The following is a 20,631-nucleotide window of genomic DNA, read 5'->3' on the forward strand; positions in this document are numbered from 1 at the left end:
AAACATTATCTAAAATTTGCCAGCGTCTCTCTCCCAGGAATCTCGCTCGCCACTCTCCACTCTCGCTTTATACACAGAAGTGTATAATTCTGTTTCTGTTTTGTATAAAGCGAGAGAAAATTGTATATACACATGCAAAAATGTATATCTTCGTGTTATACACTTAATTATACAATTTACAAACATTTTACTTCAAAAATTGCAGAGAAAAAGGCCAACGAATTATACAATTGCAGTGAAATACAATTTTTTCTAGCTTTATACAACAGAAGTGTATATATTGTGTTTCTGTTTTTGTATAAAGCGAGAAAAACATATATCTTCTTGCTATACACTTATAATTATGCAATATACATACATTTTAATTCGATTCAACTATATGCAAAGCAAATTATACAATTGCAGCGAAATAGGCCAGCGAATTATACAATTTAGGCCAGCAAATTATACAATTTAGGCCAGCGAATTATACACTTTTATATGTATAGCGAATTATACAGTTTTTATGTTTGATATGGAGCACAATTATGCAAAGTTTGCTATATTATACAAATATGAATTTTTTGTTTGCTATATGTGAAAGTTGCCCTTATTATTATTATATTGATATGTAAAAAATTACAATTTATAATATTTTTCGTATAATTTTTGAATATATAATTTTTGTTAAAAAAATATCGAATAAATATAATTTAATTTAACTTTAAAAATTAGTCAAATTATCATTAAAAAATATAACATGACAAATAAAAATGAACAAAGGAATTACTAATGACAAAAATAGTCTCTTTTGTTGGTCAGTTAAAGTTTTAGAATGAAATTTAATTTTTATATAATGTTCTTGTTCTAATTTTTAATTATTCAAAGTTGTTTTTCATATTTTAAAATATAAATGATAATTTTTGCCATTGATTTATTCGACCATAAATTTTAAAATGTTTTGACAAGTTATTTTTGGGTGAAATTTCACCCTGCATTTAGTCACAGATTTTGGACAAATATTTAACTTTATTTAAAAAAAATTATGCCTAAAAGTTTTAAAAATTCTTATGATTTTCATAAGTTTGTATTATTATTAGACAAATATTTAACTTTATTTAAAAAAAATTTTGCTCAGAAGTTTTAAAAATTCTTATGATTTTCATAAGTTTGTATTATTATTTTATAATGCAAATATTTAGTGAAAAATAATGACAAACATATAATTTATATGTATCTGAAAAAAGAGAAAAAACATAAAAGAAAAATAAATTATAGAAATTGTATTGACTAAGCCCTTTTTTTTGTTTTAAGTTTAAAAATGAAAAAGGAAAGTGGACTTTAGTCTTCTTTTTTTCTTTTATCATTTTGAATTTTTTTATATTGGTCTAGTTTTGCAAGGGCAATTTGGTCAATTCCTTTTAATATAGTTCCCAGCATTGGAGTAAATATTACTTCCCACACTGTTCACAATAAATTTAACACAGATTTGATAATCCCAAGCAGTAGTAGTATTTTAGAACAAGAAGAAGCACATTATTTTTGACTTCTCTTCCATTGCACACTAATCTCTCTCTTTTCTTCTACTTCTCTCACTCACTCTTCCACTTCCATTTCTCTGCAAAAAAACAGAACAAAAAAAATGTTTTTTTCAATCCAATTTCTATATTTTGAATAAATGGGCAAAGCATCGAAATGGTTTAGAGGTCTTCTTGGCCTAAAAAAACAGGACCCATCATCTTCCTCTAACCAAAATCCAAAACCCACAAAGAAAAAATGGAGCTTTGTTAAATCTTACAGAGAAAAAGACTCTAACTTTGTAAAGGGAACTGATAAAGAATCATCAAACTATGGTCGGGTTGTGTCAAATTCACTTCAAAACGGTGCCGTTGGGTGTAGTGTTGATTCGTCAAAGCGAGCGATTGCGGTGGCGGAAGCAACCGCCGTTGTAGCGGAAGCTGCTATCGCCGCCGCTCAAGCCGCGGCGGCGGTGGTGAAGCTTACTAATAGTGGTAGAGCTACTACTACAACTAATGGCGGTGCCGCTGCTGTTACGACGTGGAACGGCGTTTCTCTTAGCTCCTCTGCGGTGGGTTGTAAAAGAAAGGGAGTCGCCGCCGGCAACCGTGAAAATTGGGCCGCCGTTGTTATTCAATCACATTTCCGAGCTTATTTGGTTAGTTGTTAGTTTAAATAATTTGATGATTTTAACTTATTTATAGTAATTATATGATAAAAATTTAATCTTTATTATGTAGTTACAGCTAATCTGCATTATTTTAATTTACAAACAGTTAGTTTTTATGTGAATTACAATAACAAAAGTTGGAGAGACTGTTTTCGATTATATTTATGTATATAGATAGAGAAATAATTCTTCTTTATTCACATTGATTGAAAGTTGTTTTTTCCAAGGTCCTTTATTGCTTTGTTTTTTTCATAATAAACAAACTAACGTAGCTTATTGTGTATCTATTATGTTATCCTTTTTTCAAGAAAAAAATGATCTTTTTTTGTTTTGTGGGGTAGGGGGTGGGTGGTTTTTGGTTAAGAGTTGTAACATTGGTGAAGGGAAATGTAAAAGAGGAAGAGATATGGGGGCAATGTAAGGAACCGTGTGGACCTAAAAATCTAAAAATAGAAAATATAATGGGTTAGGCTGAAGTTTTCAAGATTCATTAAAAAAATTATAGAAATGGGCTAAAGTGTACTTTTATTGAAAAAAAAATTAAGAACTATGCTAAAGTAAATTCCAAGATGGGTAGTTTCCTATTATGTGTTTCTATTGTTTTATATGTTCTACTTTGATTAGGACTTGGTAGTATGTTTTTTGTACATTGCTGCAACTGTAGTGTTACTGTATCAGCCAGCAAGCAAGGTCACTAGCACTGTTTGATGATGTTAAAGTTGCATGTATTTTGTTTTGTGGTACTCTTTTGTTTTTCATATGATGTAAAACTTGACCAAAACTAAGGTAAAATTTTTTGTTTCTATTTTTCGGGTATTTTCAGCATCATAGATAATGACTGGAACCTGATAAGCACTTTAATTTGGTTAGGCATTGAGGAATTTCATATTAATGTCTCTTAGTTAATATGGCTAATTGTTAGGTGACTTAGTTCAGTATGTGCAAACATCATAAATTCTTTGCCCTGAGGAGGGTCAAAAGGTTTATATGTTCAGCTGTTCTTTTGGACCACTTGGTGTATTAGTTGATTGTCGATATGTATTGATTTTTTTTTTACTATCGGTAAATTTTAGTCTTGTATTTGAGTTCTTGATAGTATTGTGGCTCGATCTGTGTTGTTTGGACTCTAAAAATGTCGCGGCACTACTTTTGGATGATTAGACACGCACATGTTTGACGTTTTTGAAATGTCCGAGCAACATAGTGCCAATTTTGTTCTCTTCATTTCCAAGAGGATTATTGAGGAAAAGGAGATGAGAACTTTTTTGTGTAGTACAATTGCTTTGTCTTAAGAGAGTTGGCAGTCAGAAGCTTTTATGGTACTACTTTTCATTTATTTATTAGAAGGTTGGTTGAATTGTCATATGTCATAATCTTCTGAAAATGTCAGACTTCACTTTAGAAGAAGACTTCAGAGGTGTGAAAATGAAGTTTTAAGGCGCCAACACCTTTGAAAATTTTCATGCTTTTCTGTGCTATGGCATCATCACAAACTAATTACTGTTACACTATTTGTTTTGCCAATTAATTACATTTTATGGTCTTAATATGTAATCTGAAGTCGAGGAGAGCTTTACGAGCGTTAAAGGGACTGGTGAAGCTTCAAGCACTGGTGAGAGGTCACATTATTAGGCGACAGACTGCTGATTATCTACGGCAAATGCAAGCAATATCCAGAGCTCAGTCGAGGGCTCGTGCTGGACGATCTCAGGTCTCAGGATCCCCTCATTCAAGCACTAAGTCTGTTCAATTTGTTCATGTAAGCAATAACAATCTTCCTTATCTCCAATTGTACAAATTTTAAGAGAACTCTTATTTTCTTAAAGATTGCTGTACTAAAGTTATAGTCTTTAATAGAATTTCCTACTTTGATAACGATTATTCTTCTAGAATAAAGATCCTTACTTTAAACATTCACTTCAGTTCCCCACACCTTTTTCCCATCTACTGTAAAGATGCCACTCTTTTTTTCCTCTTATAATAGTAACTATTCTGAAAGTGATTAAACAAGTCATGTGACTCTAAAGTCCTTTTACATGTCATGCAGGGTTCTTTTTTAATTGAGTTACTTGTGATAATATATGTGATTAGCGAATGTAATTTTTTATTAGCCGAAAATCTTGTCCCCTATACTGTGTTAGTTAGCTCTAAGTTGCCTATGGGTGATCAAATGTGTGTTCTTTACGTGTAGGATCCTACAACTCCAGAGAAATTTGAGCATGTTATCCGCGCAAGGAGCTTGAAGCATGATGAAACATCTGTGCTCAAGGTATTTTTTGCTTGTTTAATGCAATAACTATTTTAATTGTTAATGACTAACTTGGAGTGTCAATAATGCAGAGGAATACCTCTAAATCAAATTGGAAGGTCATTGACTCGGAAAAGGCACGAATTAGACCTCAAGGATCTTCTGCAAGAACTAGTTCTATTGATGACGAAAAGAGTGACAAGATCCTCGAGATAGATACCGGGAAACCATATGTTACGCCTAAACAAAGGAACCTCTTCCACTCCTCACATCTTAGCTTGAACTCTGACCAATACAGCTATAGCTTAACAACGTCGAAGGAATCAACAGCTCATCAAACAGTTCCCAGTCCATCGTCCTGTGGAAATCAACCCCTTAGTCCCCTGAAGTTCAATGAATATCTTGATGAAGCTTGCTTCTGCACTGCTGACAATAGCCCTCAATTTTACTCGGCTTCATCAAAGGGCGGTAGTTCAAAGAGAGGACCTTTTACACCTACCAAGAGCGACGGTTCAAGAAGCTATATGAGTGGTTACTCTGATCATCCCAACTACATGTCCTACACAGAGTCCTCGAAGGCCAAGGTACGTTCAATGAGCGCACCAAAACAAAGGCCTAACTACGAGAAATCAAGTTCAACAAAAAGGTACTCGATTCACGGGTACAGTGAGTCAAGAAACAACTCACAAAAGGGTTCTTTTTATGCCAACTTCACTGGTAAAGCTTATCCTGGTTCTGGTCGATTGGACCGGCTTGGAATGCCTGTTATCAGGGCAGATCCATCTGGATTCAGTGGTGGTCTTCGACACAGATATTAAGCCAGATATTGTAATTGAAAACTAACCAGATGTAACTAATTATGAATATCTAATGTCTTGTGTTAAGGCCATGGTGCTAATGTGATGCATTTTATGTCTAGTTGGTAAACGAATGCAATCTCTTGGTTATGAAAAGTATTTGATTCGAGTTCCTTTGGGTATTGAGCTGTCTTTGTTAAAGAGCGTTATTACCCCTAATGTGGGATTTTGGATCATTCGAATTTAGTCAGGCTTTATTGCGCGTACCGGATAAGGGAGGAAACTAAAGTAAAGCCCCTTTGTTTTCCAAATTACAAACTATACTCACACTTCAACTTTTTTATTTTTAAAAATGATTCAACACTCCCAACATGAATAAACTCAGTACTGATTAAAACAAAACAAAAAAAAAAAGCTTCAAAATGCAGGCAGTCTGGCACCACCTATTTAAGCATATCTTACAATTTCCCATGAGGATCTTTGTCATTATAATTTTATACATGAGATTTATGGGTCCACAATAATTACAGTATGAATAGATAAGGTATGGCTTTTGGGACCATCATGGTAGTATTTTTTGGGGTAAACTTGTTTCAAATATTGATGAAGACTTCCCATTTATTCACTTTATACAGGGTCTGTAGATTTTTAAGTAATATAGTAACATAAAGTAGTAGTTGGATGTTTTAAAAGTAGAAAAAGATAGGAAGTATCATCATGATATTTTTTTGATAGAATCTCTTTTCAGTTTTGGCTATGATAGTAACTTTTTTATCTAACTCGACTTAAAAAACTAGCTGTTATTGAATGTTTAAAATAGTATATGAATATCACAACTCATTCCATCAGTTAATATAAGGACTTAAACATTAGTACACCAATATGTGACAAATAAGCGGTTTCATCTAAATTTGAATGAATTAAAATGAGTTGAATTAAGAAATGATCATTTATAACTTTGCTAAAAGATAGTTAATTGATCGAGAAAGGTGATTCAAGTAAAACATATAGAAGTGAATAAAATTTTTTGTTTTTACAATATCATATAAAATAAGGGTAAGTTATTTTGTTTCTCACAAATCAAGTTAGCCCAAATTGGTCTAATCTGGACGGATCAAAATGAATATAATTTAAATATTATATTTTCATGAGCTAATTATATCGCTCCGAGACACGGAGAAGCCAGACAGGGGTCGATGATTCTAAGTTCTAACTAATAGTGGGGCAGATTTAATGGTCATTTCATTTGCCGGTCTGGTTACGCACCTTTGCTCTCTATTTTCAGCCTCTCCTTAACTACATACAAGTAAATGTACCCCTTAAATATTTCAACCAACAACTATAAAATTTTAAATTTTTGAATTTTATGTACTACATGCATTAGATAAGATGGTCTCGACTTGACTCTTAGATATCGTTCAGTAGTGAATAAGTTATGTCGAAATAAATTATACTATCATATATATGAGATAACTTATTGCATTACTAACGAATAAATGGTAGGACAAACAATCGAGGATCGTCTAATACCTCTAACTATATACATGATGAAATAGTCTTACACTTTTTATTTGAAATTATTATATCTTATATGTCACACCAAACGACTCGGGGTTATTCCTTGCCAAAGAAAAAGAGAAACATGAGTAGTTAGGGAACAAAATCTTGACACATTTTATAAGTAGTTAAGTAGTGATTTTGTATTCTATTGGAGACAAACATGTCCATTTGACTTTTAAAAATTTCAAAAACATATATAACAATGGTGAATAGTAGAATGGACAACACTAAAATAATGCAGTGGTTATGCATGACAGCTAAAAAGTCATAATCACACCAATTAAATTTATATTTCTTTCTTTATTACTAATGTTTTTGAATTATATTTGTTTCTTGTGTAGCTTTAAGTGCACTATCGCTATATTTATGAAGAATTACATAAGGTGTCCAAAAATAAAAATAGAAATATATAATTCGCAATTGATGACACAACAAGGTGTCGTGGTGTAGTTGGTTATCACGTCAGTCTAACACACTGAAGGTCTCCGGTTCGAACCCGGGCGACGCCATTTATATTTTAAAAAAATTATATGTTGCATTTCTTTTTATTTTCATCCAAATACATACTTAGTTGCTTATTTATAAAAAAAAAATTATGATAAAAAGCACTTAAAAGAGTGTTTTTCAACATTTCCATCCAAATACATATATAGTTGCTTATTTATTAAAAAAACAATGATAAAAACACTTAAAAAGAGTATTTTTCAACGCTTAATGTTTATGAGCTATTTATAATCAATTAATCCTGGTGAGTTTTAATTATCTATATATGAATGTATTTATGGGTGTGATTTAGTTGTTGAATAGTTGTTGAAAACTTCAGTTCAAAACTTAGCAGAGACAAAACTCAAGCATTAATAGACAAAGTTATTATATATTGTTGGTAGGAGGTGATACATATCTCATAGAATTAATCTATAAACAAAAAAAACATTCAAGGGAACGTGATGAAGAGATTATAAGTTTGAAATTTCACTCTTTAACACGTAAGAATAATAATAAGTCCATGACATTGCCTCAAAATTCTTAGGAAAGAGCCAAATTCATAATAACTTCCAAACTTCACTTACTATACAAACAAAATTGGTCACCTTAGCTTTTTGCTTGTAAGAATACTGTGGAGTCTCATCAACAAAAATGTTAACGTGGAAGCAAAAAAATAACACATACTCAACATGCAAAATATACACCATCCACATGCCTAAACAAATAAAATTTCCTTAGCCACGTATTTAACATGCAACCCCTTTCAATCCCTTATAAAAATTCACACTTTCTCAATAACATTATTAAAATATACACCACAACATCTTGTATTAAAAAATATCTGTTTAAATTTTCACTATGGGTAAAGTAATAATATTTGGAGTAACATGTTTAGCCATACTTTTTATGGGAGTTACTACAGCTAGTAGCTTTCGTACTACAATTACTATAGCTGAAAACCCACGGGAACAAATGTCTCAACGTTGCCAAATGGAAATGCAAAGGGCACAGAACTTACGTGCTTGTGAAGAGTATTTAAGACAGAGTACAAAATTTACTGAAGAGGGAAGATATATGGATCAACAAAGTGGAGACTGGCGCCAATCATTCCCAAGGTATACATTCTTCCAACTCTTTACTTACGATACGCGACTTATTCTGTTCAACGATAGTTGTTCATTATATTAAAAATAATTGTTCAGCGATATTTCTCTAATTTAAAAAATCTAGAGATAATTTTATCTTTTGTATCTATTTTATTCTTGCTATTAAATACTTCTTCTGTCTCATTTTATATGATATTTTTCGAATTTCGAGAATCAAACAAATCTAATTTTGATCGTAAAATTTTTCTTAAATCTTTTAAATATTTTGAAATTATCGATTGTTATTTAAAATTATCGATTGTTGTAACTTGTAGTACTTTTTATATATAGTACTCCCTCCGTTTGGAAATGTTTGTCATGTTGTGCGTTTATCGAAAATCAATTTGATTAATTTAATTAGATCATATTAATATGATATTTTAAATAAAAAAAATTAGATATTCTAAAATTATATGAAAAGTACTATAAATTACAATTTTTTGCATATTAATATGATTGAAAAAATGCATCTTAAAATGTTAGCCAAAGTTTTTATAGTTTGACTCTAAAAATAAAAACCATGACAAACAATATCGAACGGAGGGAGTATTTTACAAATATATAGATTTCAAATTAAAAAGATTGAAGATTTCATGTGTAAATTTCTGATCAAATTTAAAATTTTTGACTCTCGAAAAATGGAAAAATGTCATATAAATAGGGATAGAGCTACTACTATTTATCATCTAACATATTTTTCAAAGCATTAAATTTATTAAAATTAAATATTAATATAATAATATTATCCATATTATTTATTATTTCTCAAAAGGTGTGTCAAGTCAAGTTAATAATAGACAACTATTATTGAACAGAGCGAGTAGAAGTTCTTATACTTTTTTTGTCCAACAATAGTTATTCATTATACTAAAATATTTGGTCTAATTTAGAAAATCAATTGATAATTTACTTTTTTTTGTCTATTTTACTTTATCCTTGCTATCAAATATTGCATCTCCTTAAAAAAAGAATGACCTAGTTTGATTTGAAATAGAGTTTAAAAAATGAAAAAAGACTTTTTAATCTCGTGATTCTAAATTGAAGATGTCAAATGTAACAAAATGATCTTTAATGTTGTGATTTTAGACATGTCACGTGGAAAGTTAAAATGTCATAGAAAAGAAAAGAAATTATTCTTTTCGAAACAAACTAAAAAGGAAATAGAGACATTTGTTTTTGAAACAAAGGGAGTGCTATTTTTAAAAACATAAAATTTAATAAAACCAATGAGAAAAATAGTAATATTACTCATATTGTTAATTGTGTGGGTGTGTCAAGTTAATAGTGAAATACTATTGTTGGACAGAGAGAATATTAATATCTTTCTCGATACAAGACATATAGTTATTCTAATACATTACTTAACGTCCCGATACATTGCGTCACCGTAATTCGATGAAAATGGACAGGTGCTGCGAGCAAATGGAACAGATACAAGACGAGCAATGTCGGTGCGAGGGAATAAAACAAGTGATGCAGCAAGAGCAACAAAGAGGAGAATTGCAGGGTAGAGAAATGCGTGAAGCTAGTAAAACTGCACAGTACCTTCCTGGTTTATGCCGTATGAGTCCTCACCAATGCCATAATATTCCAACTCCAACTTTCTATTAAGTAATAATTAATTATGAAAAATAGCAAAGCTTTAGTTAGCTTGCCCTTTTATTTTGTAATAAAAATAAAATGAGTAGCAAGTACCTAAATAATGAATAATTAATCACCACATTATGGTGCCTGTGTTGTGTTTACCAGGCAGCTTAATTTGGTGTGTTTGTAATGTTTTTTGTTTAATTAATAATAAACTAGTCTTTTGTTTATTGGTAATATATTTTTTATTTCATATTAATTGAATTTTTGAGATTTTTTTCGTTCTTCCATTTAAGATAAGATGCGCGTTTGAATTTCTTAGGTAATAGCATAAACGGTAATAGTGAAAATTATAATTTAAACTATATTATTTTATAAATTCAGTTAAATATGGAATAGAGGGATTTATGATTTCATAAAATTATGAATTAAATATATTTTTTTTATAATGATGTAGTATTTCACAAATTTAGTTAAATATGTAATAGAAGGAAGTATGTTTTGAGGTGATTTAGGCATTATTTGTTTTTATTATGATCAATAAGATGATGTCCGAATAATATGCGTGCATGCATTAAGATTTAGATATTTTTAAATCTTAATTTGATATTAAGATATTTATGAAAATTTAAATACTAGATGATTAAGATATTTAGTATATTTAAATAGATAAAATTTGTCTTTTATCTAAAAATTGGTTAATATAAATTTAATAATTACTAAATTAATTTATCAGCAAAATATCAAAATGATAGGGTATCGAGGCGTATTGGCACAGTGGTGGTTATGAGTCTTGATTAGGGATATGATTAGTATGTAAATGTATATTGTGGATGATTATAGTGGTTAGCGATACTCAATTATAATGATGATTGATAGCAAATGATAGACATCAATTTATCGCGGTTTAATTATAATGATGATTGATAGCAAATGATAGACATCAATTTATCACGGTTTATTAATAGTTGTTATAGTAATGATGATTTGATGATGGATTATAATATGATGTAGTAAATGTCATCGAAAATTAATATATATGGTTATAGAGATTTTTTCTCCGACGAAGAAATGTTTGACACTCTTTAGTATATGTGACTCTTGTCAACAAGTAATGATAATTGATGATAAATGTTTATGGTGATGAATGTAAAATGTGTCTAATCGGGTGATTATAGTAGTAGTGATTAATCAATTGATAAAATGAACTACTGATGATGATTAATTATAGTGATTAAAGTTGACTAGTTGGTGATCGTAGATGGTTGTAATCAATAATTGAGGGTACTAGCAATAGTGAATGATGAAGTGTCCAAAATTGAGTTAGTGGCAGTGATTAGTAAAATTTCACTCTTAATCAGAGGTATTAGGTTGGAGTTCTGAATATAAAGAAAAACTTAAATAAACATATCAAAGATTGCTTTATTAGTGACCAGAAATCTTGAGTTCAAGGTAGGAGTTCTGAATATAATAAAAAACTTAAATAAAAATATCAAAGACTGCTTCATCGATGACCAGAGATTTTGAGTTCGAATCCTGAATATAAAATAAACATATCAAACATATCTTGTAAATTACTATCAAGACTTTCTAGTATATATACAAAGTCTACAAAATTATTTTTACTTAATTCGTACGAACCTATAAATTACCTAGCTCAGCTTTTAATTAAGAGGATCCAACATCTACTCTTTTTCTTTATATATAAATAACATAATTCATTTATAAAAAAAATCAAATAAATCCTTCGATCCTATTCGACTCTACCCTCCTAACGTGTAAGCAAGGAAGAAAAAAACATCACAACATGCAAAAGAAGACACCATATTTCCACCTGCCAAAACCTATGAATTTTTCGTCAGCCACGTACTTAACATGCAACCCCTTTAATCCCCTATATATTCAGTTCATTTTCATAGACTAAACATCTCACATCTTTTCATTAATCATCATCATAAAAATAAAAAAAAGAGAAGTATACAATTAAAAATCATGGGTAAAATTATGATAGTTGGAGCCATTTCTTTAGCCATCCTTTTTATGGCAGCCACAGTTTGTAGCTCACGTATCATGACCATCACCATTGCTGAAGATGCTCTTAACCCTCAAACTCAAAGCTGCCAGCAGCAATTTCAACAGGTTCGCTTTCATTTTATCTAATTTCCTCCCCTTTTTTACGCTTTCATTTTATCTAATTTCCTCCCCTTTTTTACGCTTTTCGATGTATGTGACTCTTTTATTTTTTTCCTTCTTTTTTAGGAAAATGTACAAGTAACCCTCACGATTATCTCCGAAATCTCAGAGACACACTTATACTTTACTATGGTCCTATTACCCCCTGGACTTATTTTATAAGTAATTTTTCACCCCTTTTCGACCTACGTGGCATTAACTTGAAAAAATAAGTCAATCACGTTGACCCACAAGATAGTGCCACGTAAGCCGAAAAGGGTATGAAATTATTAATAAAATAAGTTCAGAGCTAATAGGATCTTAGTATAGTATAAGTGTGTATCTGAGATTTCGAACATAGATTGAGGGGTACTTGTGCATTATCCCTTCTTTTTCAATTAATTTTTTTTAGTTATGAAATTCAAACAAATTTATTATTATCCAAATTTTTTATATATTTTTTACAAATATTTTAAAGACATAATATATAAACATGACTTTTAACTTGGCTTCAACAGATAATTATGCACTTTAATTTTGATTCTACATGAGTAGACACTTAAATTTGTATAAAATTGAACAAGTAGACAAAAATGTCCATTCATGGCATAATACAGGTAGGATGCTATGTTAATTGTCATTTAGGGTGTCACGTAGAACAAATGTGTTTATTGTTCAATTTTATACAAGTTTAAGTATCTAATTGTACAAATCAAATGTTAAAGATTGACAATTTCATACAAGTTTAAGTGCCTTTATATGTTTCAATTTCACAAAATTTAAAGATTCCATGCACAAATTCTGATAAATTTAAATCGCTTGATTTTTGAAAAATGAAAATTATCACGTAAATTGAGATTACCATATCGTATGTTTTTGCTTATATAACAAAATACAGGCACAGCAGCTACGTTCATGCCAGCAGTTTCTAAGGCATAGGAGCCAGCAGTATGAGGACCAACAGATTCCTCGTGAGGTTCAACAATGTTGCAATCAGCTTGAACAGATACAAGACCCACAGTGCCGTTGCGAGGGACTAATGAGAGTGGTTCAACAAGAGGAACAAACAGGGCAAGTTCAAGGAAGACAGAGGCAACAAATGCTTCAAACTGCACAGAATTTGCCTGGTTTATGTAGAATTAGCCCACAACGATGTGAGATCCAAACTGTTCGCAGCTTCTTTTAAATTGCAAAAATTATATGTAATCCTGCGTTCGCTTATGAATAAATAAATGATCTAGTAGTTGTAAAACTCGATCGTAGTAATAAAATAAAATCACACCTTCTGGTGTGATTTTTCTCTCATTGCACGTTGCTTGTACCTGTGAATAAGATCGTTCTATTATGGCAATAATTATCATGAATCTGGATTATTATTCAGATTTATTAAGTGATAATAAACAAAATAAATATACCCAATAGTTAAAATTCAAATCTAAAGAAAATGCTCAATAATTAAACGAAAGAGTGAAAGGAGATAAAGGCAATGCTCCTCCATTGTTCCTAGTGTTCAATTTGACGAGGGAATCAATAACGGTTCAATTCGTTAGTGATGTTATCTGTTTTGAAGTTTGATTTGACGAGGTTCAATTCGTTAGTGATGTTGTCTGTTTTGAAGTTTGATTTGACGAGGAAATTTGTAATGACTAAATCTATCAGTGATATTGTCTGCTTTAAATCTAAAATTGACAATTATAATAACGGTTCAATTCATCAGTAATATTGTCTGTTTTGAAGTTCGATTTGATGAGGAAATTTGTAATGGCTAAATCTGCAGGTGATATTGTCATCTAAATCTGACAACTATAAAAAGTGTCACTATTATATAATATCTGCTTATTTATATATACAATATTTTTTTTGTATTTTTAATGTGAAACTTCTTATTCTAAGTTGGAGTGTTATAAAATTATAGTAAGCAAATAAATATGAGAAAACTTACATAAATATATTATAAATAAAAAGTATTTACTGTTTATAATAATAACATTTTTTTCACTTGATCACTTTTTATACATTTATCATACAGTTTTAATATATATTACAAAGAATAATTTATTATTAACATATAATACAAATTTTATTAATGGAAAATACATTTATTATGCTTCTTATCAAACAAGTATAATATATTTTTAAAAACAATTATAATACATATATATTGCATACTTAATTCACTTTTAATATATATTGCAGATTTAGCATAGTTTTGTTATAAATGAAAATTAATAGAAATTATCGCTAAAATCTAACATAGTTTTGTTACAAATGAAATAAATAGAAAGTATGGCTTTTGTTATAAATGAAATAAATAGAAGGTATCACTAAAATCAGTAATTATTTATTAAAAGACACTCATCTACATAATTTTTCCTATATACCTCCAATCAAATCAAGTGATATATATATATATATATAAAACTGATATATGAAATGATTAGATAATTTATTTTAGACAGTTTTGATAGAGTAAGGTATTGCAGCGCAGTGCTATTAGACACCTTCATTGCTTGAAAGAGCAAATGCTTAGGATACTCGTGTGAAATTTTTAACTGCGATATTAAATTATTTTTATATTTTTGTAAAATTTTTGACTCTACCGCTAAAATTAAAAAGGAAGATAAAAACATAACAACATGCAGAAGAAAGACACCATATCTCCAGCTGCCAAAATCTATAAAAATTTCCCCATCCACGTACTTAACATGCAACCCTTTTAATCCCCTATAAATTCTGTTCATTTCCATAAAACAAACATCTCACGTCTTTTCATTAATCATCATCATAATAATTAAAAAAAGAGAGAAGTATTTAATTAAAAACATTGGTAAAATTATGATAGTTAAAGCCATTTCTTTAGCCATCCTTTTTATGGCAACCACGTTCAGTAAACTCGATTTTCTTTCTTATATTTTTGTTACCTTTCTGAACATAAAGAACATAGATCGAATGCAAATAGTATAACAGATTTACAATATATAATCCATACCACAAATTACAAAACCAACAATCACTATACATATAAAAGTAATATACTTAATAGCATATGAACAATATGTTTCTTTTTTTTGGTCTAATGTAAAAAAGGAGGACAGAATTACATAAAGCTCTTCAGTTAATTTTCACAGTTCCATCTTGATGTACGCAAACAGCTTAAATAACGACACCAATCGCAATGCTCATTTGCCTTCACACCTCTAAATAACATCACCAATCCCACTGTGAATCTGTACAATTTTTACAACGAAAATTAAATTAATTATTAGCTCGGAATATACACTGACGATGTATGACCTTATTAGAAGTCGCACTCTATCATGAGTCACGTCAACTCTGAACTGTCCGTGTATATGACTTAAATCCTTCTAACATATATATATATATATACAAAGATTTTATGTAGCGTGATCTCAACTAGTTGATATAAATATTTATAGTGAGTCAACACTCATAGTTTCAAAGGAGTAATGGGTGACATGTTCTCAACACTAATTGACTTAGAATTCTAAATCCGTCTCTCTATGCAGAGAGCCTAGTTAGTATACTCAACGTCTGATCCTGATCGACGAATAATTTAATCTGAGCTAAAAAAAGGAAAAAATTACCAACCGTTCTAACTTATTTTCTAGATGCTGCAAATGTAGGATTAGGCGTAGCAGAGAGAGAGCTTACCCGACAATCAACAAAATCGAGGCAATCAGCAGGAGGACGTATTGGTAAGCTTTGAACTTGGACTTGAGACGACCTTCAGCTGGAAGATGTTGCCTTTCGAGCCAACCAAACTGAGGTCGTAGTAGCAGAACAAAGCCAAGAAGAAAACCACTCATGAAACCTCCAATATGGGCATAGTTATCGACATGAGGAAGAAGACCAACAGCTAAGTTAATCGCGATGATGATAATGAGAGTGATAAGAGCTGCAGCCTGTATAAATGAGGTTAATTAGTACCGGAATTAAGTACTTAGAACGTGTTATAAAATAAAACGAATAACCTCCTCAACAGGGGAAAGAACACAAATAATAACAGTAGAATAGCAGGGTTTATACCTTATTGGTATATATACTCCAGTTAGTAAGAAGCTCCGATAACATTGCTCCAAGAAGTCCAAATAGAGCACCAGAAGCTCCAACGGAGATGCTACCTTGAATAAAAAGGCAAGAAAGAACACTGCCACCAATTCCTGACAAAAGGTAGATAATCCCTACCCGGACTGCACGTAACATTAGAGACATAAATATAAGAACAAAAAGTGAATTAAGACACTAGTCAGCTCAAGGTTAAGAAAATTGAAGGTGGGGTTATATTTCAGAAAGAAGTGACTGAAATTGTTGATGTTAAAGAGATTGCAAGTAAAAACAGTAATTCTATTTCAGCATATGAACTGTAATGACAAACGGAGCCGAGGAAGCTAGACACAGGCACAAATCACAATTTAGAGGAAAGTAGAATGAATTGCTTATGCATAAAAAGACATTTGTTGTGTACTAGTGTTATCCAAAAGAACATGAAGAAAGATTTGAGGGCACAGGGAGGAGAACTGTACCAAATCCAAACTGCTGCTCGAGGCGAATACCAATGAATACCAAACTCAACATGTTGGCAAGTAGATGAACAACACCAGCATGTAACCAGATACAAGTGAAAAGCCTCCAGCCCTGATGTCCGTGCACTACTTTATCCCATTCTAGAGCTCCCAAATTTTGTAGTCTGCACAAGAACAAGAAAGAATGAATATATAGCAGTTCATATATATCTATCTGTCTTCCATTTTTTTCCTTTTGGTTTCTATTTCATTTCATTTTATCTTTCCAGTATGAGTGATATCGGTGCGTGGCATAGCAGCAAGTAGGACGTCAGCAATAGCACATTCACCCATTTAACTCCAGAAGACTTGACACTCAATGGAACCAATATAGCAACAACTATTGCATCACAACCGCTATCCCAATGGATCTACTTATCTCCAAAATGCCAGAAAAAAAAAGGCTATTCCATTCCCTCCATGAACACAAACACTCTTAAGAAGGCGGAAGGGAATTCTCCCTTAGATATTGCTGTAAAGTTTCCGACAAAAGCACTCTCCTATTTGTGCCTAATTTTGTAAAATTTTACCAAGGGGTTAATAAATGTTCGTTCCATCCAACTGTAAACTAGTTCACATCTCTAAAAATGGAAGAAGATTTGATTTGCAGGTGCAGGGAAAGAGAGGAAGTGTTTCATAATTTAGTAGCAAACAAGCAAATTCTCAACTATTTCATTTGTCTGATGTTTGGAAGAACTAGCCATTGCCCAAATGCAAATCCCGTTTGAATGTATTATTCAAAATAGTTTTTTTTTTGTATATATTGATGCCTCACTTTCATTGAAGAACTTACAGCAATATACAGCTTACAGCCCATTCTTGTGATACTATCATGTTTATTGCCATCAGCTTTTGACTACATCTATTACCTAATACCTCTGGCATATCTTGCCTGGACTCCCATGCAAGTGTGGGTTCATTATATCAGCAGAAGTCCAAACAGCATAACAATAATGAGGATTCATTAATCGAAGAAAATTTCCAAGACGTTACAGCCAGTATATGCAACTTGACATGATCGAACAAGCATTAGCATTAAGAGGTTAAAAGAAATATTACTGATCTAGCAACAGCATCATTGCCACATTACAAAGGAAATGATTCTAGAATTAACACTAAAAGGATCCAAATAAGCTCAATTAGGAGTTAGAAAGCAAATTTTAGATGTCAAAAAGCATGCTTGAGGCAAGAGTTCTAAACATTAGCAGAATTGATTAGCAATTAAAGCAGGCAATACAGCACTCTTCAAACTATGCTTGGCCTCCTAAGAGTCCCAATTGAAAACCTTATATAACAATATCAGATGAATGAAGGGGCGAAGAGAAATATTAGAAACTCTCATCAGGCAAGCGAATGTATAATAGGAGTTGGTTTGTCCGAATCCAGCAAATTAGCTCAGACCACATACGTGTTTTAAAAAGCCACCAAATAAGTTCGTGTAATAGATTTCATACCCTATAATGGGTTGTGATATACTTTCATACTCTAGCCATAAAATTCACATCCTAAATCCACTTCTGCCAGCTGAAATGTCTTCGTTTAAACAAGACAAGAAACACAACAAGTAACTGAAATCACGAATTAGCTACAAACCAATCCAAGATAGTTAGTGTTTTACTAAAAACAAACAATATTTCCTTCTATGAATTAATGTAATCAACTTAAAAGCATCTCTACACCATAAAGGTGTTTCCTTTCATCGGAAACAGCCTCTCTACCCCCACAAAGGTATTTCCTTTCATCGGAAACAACCTCTCTATCCCACAAAGGTGTTTCCTTTCATCGGAAACAACCTCTACACCCCGCAAAGGTATTTTCTTTTATCGGATACAACCTCTCTACCCCCACGAAGGAATTCCCTTTTTGTCATAAACAACCTCTCTATCCCACAAAGGTAGTGATAAGGTCTACATACACCTATGATCTAACCATCCCACACCCCACTTGTGAAATTACACTATGTTAAAAAATTCAATCTTTTTCCTTTTCTTGATTTACAAAACCATAGAAATCAAGAATCCATATGACCACACTAAACCTACATCAAATAAACAAGAACCTTCATCCTCCATAAGCTATACAACGCAACAATTTACACAATCAAATCAAACAGGCCAATAAACATGAAAAACCATAAACAAAGAACAATCATTACAAAAACTAGATCAAAAGTTTTAAACTTTACGTGGATGAAGAGGGTCCAAAAAGTGGATTATCTTGAAGAGGTTGAAAAGAAAGCCTCCCAAGAAACCTGGCAACACACTGGCGGCGTCCTCCACCTCTGCCAAAATTATTGATATTACTTGGGCAATTGTTAACAAACATGATGACAATAAACATAGCTACATTGGCTACAACAATCATAGGGACTAGCCAAGAAGTCCACTGTGATTCAGAAGTTTCCATATAGTAAGGTGCTGCTGTTGTTGGGGGTGGTTGGTAACTCCCATTTCTTGGCTTTGTTCCACCTCCCCTCTCCAGATCTCTATTACCCATCATTCTTGATTTCAGAAAAAACTGAACAAATTCAAGAATTTCTTCAAATTGTATTTATATTGTGGGGGTGGGTGGGGGTGAAGTAGCTTTGAAGCAGAGATGAAGAAAGCTTTAGAACTGAATTTTCAAGAATTGGGGAAGAATTAAAACTGAAAAAAGAGAGGATTTTTAGGGGTTGTGAGGAGTTTTTTTAACAGCTAAGGAAGTATCTCTCAGATAGGAAAAAACGCGGTGAGCACATTTTCTTTTGTTGTTGAAGGATTTGTTTGCTTTTTCTCTGTGTAAAGTTTGGTGGAACAAGGAGAGACTTATGTGGATTAAATTATTCACATTTGTCCGATTTTCACATTAAAGTTTCGATTATATATAAATTATGCATTATAAAATTTATTTATAATTAACGTTTTCAATAAGATTTTTTTCATATTTAAAGCTCAATTTCGAGATCTCTTAATCACCATTTAAAAAAAGAATAATCTAAATAGTTCTAAACTAAAATTATATCAAACGTATTAAAATATCACGTAAAAAAATTAAATTTGTTACTAAAAGAATTATTCTTTTTTAAACAATTAAAAACTTTGAATTACTCTTTTTTTAAACGGATGAAATGTTTAAAATGAATATGGATATATCTATATACCCAAAAAGGTAAATGAATTTATACATTTTTTTTCTTTTCACTTTTTCCTTTTCAACAACCAAAAAATTGTAGGGTCTTTTATGTAGGCATTTTGTTCATAGATTAAATTGAAAATTTGAGATTTTTGTTATGAATAATAATGGAATAATGTTTTGAAAATAATTTTGAAAAAAAAAAAGGCAAAGGAAACAGTTCTGTGTCCAAACGGCTCTTGAGAACAAAAATTCTTTGTATCATAAGAAAATGAATTTATCTAATTAATTCTTATTGTAATTTAATACATTAATTTATTAAATTATTTGAGATAAATTTTACATATTTGAAGATACATAAAAAGGGTATAGCAAAATGTAAAATCAGTATAATTCTTTTACAAGTTATATAAAATATTTAAAATGAATGTAGGAGATTTTCCTTTTCTGGGAAATTTTTTATTTTTGGGGATGAACAACAAAAATATGATAATATAGCTTTATATTAAAGATAATGCTATTTTTAGAAGGTTGTTTTTCTTGTTAATATTGATATTGTATTTTTTCACACTTACGGTAAATATTTATTTTCAGAAATATTTTATTTGAACGATATTATACTTTTATCAACATTTTTCTGTAAATAACAATTTCGTATGCGAATAATCAATATAGATAGTGGAGAAATGACTGAAATTTGTTTATTCTTTAATTAAAAATCTTAAATTACAATATAAATTGATTGATTGTGTCTCAGTATAATATATGAGAAATTTAA

The 20,631-nt window shown here is 31.0% G+C and overlaps 4 protein-coding genes and 1 non-coding gene across 5 annotated transcripts; 4 read left to right on the top strand and 1 right to left on the bottom strand.

Moving 5' to 3' along the window:
* The first annotated feature begins 1,455 nt into the window (after window positions 1–1,455).
* LOC107026782 (protein IQ-DOMAIN 14) lies at window positions 1,456–5,388 on the top strand. Its single transcript, XM_015227864.2, has 4 exons — window positions 1,456–2,155; window positions 3,729–3,926; window positions 4,359–4,436; window positions 4,508–5,388. The coding sequence occupies exons 1-4, from the start codon at window positions 1,658–1,660 to the stop codon at window positions 5,231–5,233; spliced, it is 1,500 nt and encodes a 499-aa protein (XP_015083350.1). The 5' UTR covers window positions 1,456–1,657; the 3' UTR covers window positions 5,234–5,388.
* Window positions 5,389–7,207: 1,819 nt separating this feature from the next.
* Window positions 7,208–7,281, top strand: TRNAV-AAC. Its single transcript has one exon. It is a non-coding gene; the product is annotated as a tRNA-Val (tRNA).
* Window positions 7,282–8,060: 779 nt separating this feature from the next.
* LOC107028098 (2S sulfur-rich seed storage protein 2-like) lies at window positions 8,061–10,191 on the top strand. The gene is made up of 2 exons (XM_015229151.1): window positions 8,061–8,373; window positions 9,813–10,191. The coding sequence occupies exons 1-2, from the start codon at window positions 8,117–8,119 to the stop codon at window positions 10,012–10,014; spliced, it is 459 nt and encodes a 152-aa protein (XP_015084637.1). The 5' UTR covers window positions 8,061–8,116; the 3' UTR covers window positions 10,015–10,191.
* A 1,673-nt stretch (window positions 10,192–11,864) lies between these two features.
* LOC107027175 (sweet protein mabinlin-4-like) lies at window positions 11,865–13,469 on the top strand. Its single transcript, XM_015228356.1, has 2 exons — window positions 11,865–12,126; window positions 13,058–13,469. Exons 1-2 carry the CDS (start codon window positions 11,980–11,982, stop codon window positions 13,343–13,345), a joined length of 435 nt encoding a protein of 144 aa, XP_015083842.1. The 5' UTR covers window positions 11,865–11,979; the 3' UTR covers window positions 13,346–13,469.
* Window positions 13,470–15,081: 1,612 nt separating this feature from the next.
* Window positions 15,082–19,567, bottom strand: LOC107029074 (RHOMBOID-like protein 2). The gene is made up of 5 exons (XM_015230376.2): window positions 18,928–19,567; window positions 16,704–16,867; window positions 16,207–16,370; window positions 15,832–16,082; window positions 15,082–15,386 (listed from the first exon to the last, which is right to left on the bottom strand). Exons 1-5 carry the CDS (start codon window positions 19,239–19,241, stop codon window positions 15,275–15,277), a joined length of 1,005 nt encoding a protein of 334 aa, XP_015085862.1. The 5' UTR covers window positions 19,242–19,567; the 3' UTR covers window positions 15,082–15,274.
* Between the last annotated feature and the right edge of the window lie 1,064 nt (window positions 19,568–20,631).

Source organism: Solanum pennellii, chromosome 8 (genome assembly GCF_001406875.1).
Source record: "Solanum pennellii chromosome 8, SPENNV200".
Taxonomy (NCBI): domain Eukaryota; kingdom Viridiplantae; phylum Streptophyta; class Magnoliopsida; order Solanales; family Solanaceae; genus Solanum; species Solanum pennellii.

Coding starts and splice junctions, on each gene's coding strand:
- LOC107026782 (XM_015227864.2), top strand. CDS start 1,658: ATGGGCAAAGCATCGAAATGGTTTAGAGGTCTTCTTGGCCTAAAAAAA. Junction 2,156..3,728: donor CACATTTCCGAGCTTATTTG/GTTAGTTGTTAG, acceptor TGTAATCTGAAG/TCGAGGAGAGCTTTACGAGC. Junction 4,437..4,507: donor ATGAAACATCTGTGCTCAAG/GTATTTTTTGCT, acceptor TCAATAATGCAG/AGGAATACCTCTAAATCAAA.
- LOC107028098 (XM_015229151.1), top strand. CDS start 8,117: ATGGGTAAAGTAATAATATTTGGAGTAACATGTTTAGCCATACTTTTT. Junction 8,374..9,812: donor TGGCGCCAATCATTCCCAAG/GTATACATTCTT, acceptor GAAAATGGACAG/GTGCTGCGAGCAAATGGAAC.
- LOC107027175 (XM_015228356.1), top strand. CDS start 11,980: ATGGGTAAAATTATGATAGTTGGAGCCATTTCTTTAGCCATCCTTTTT. Junction 12,127..13,057: donor GCCAGCAGCAATTTCAACAG/GTTCGCTTTCAT, acceptor AACAAAATACAG/GCACAGCAGCTACGTTCATG.
- LOC107029074 (XM_015230376.2), bottom strand. CDS start 19,241: ATGATGGGTAATAGAGATCTGGAGAGGGGAGGTGGAACAAAGCCAAGA. Junction 16,868..18,927: donor TTTGGACCCTCTTCATCCAC/GTAAAGTTTAAA, acceptor GTTCTTGTGCAG/ACTACAAAATTTGGGAGCTC. Junction 16,083..16,206: donor GGAGTATATATACCAATAAG/GTATAAACCCTG, acceptor TCATTTATACAG/GCTGCAGCTCTTATCACTCT.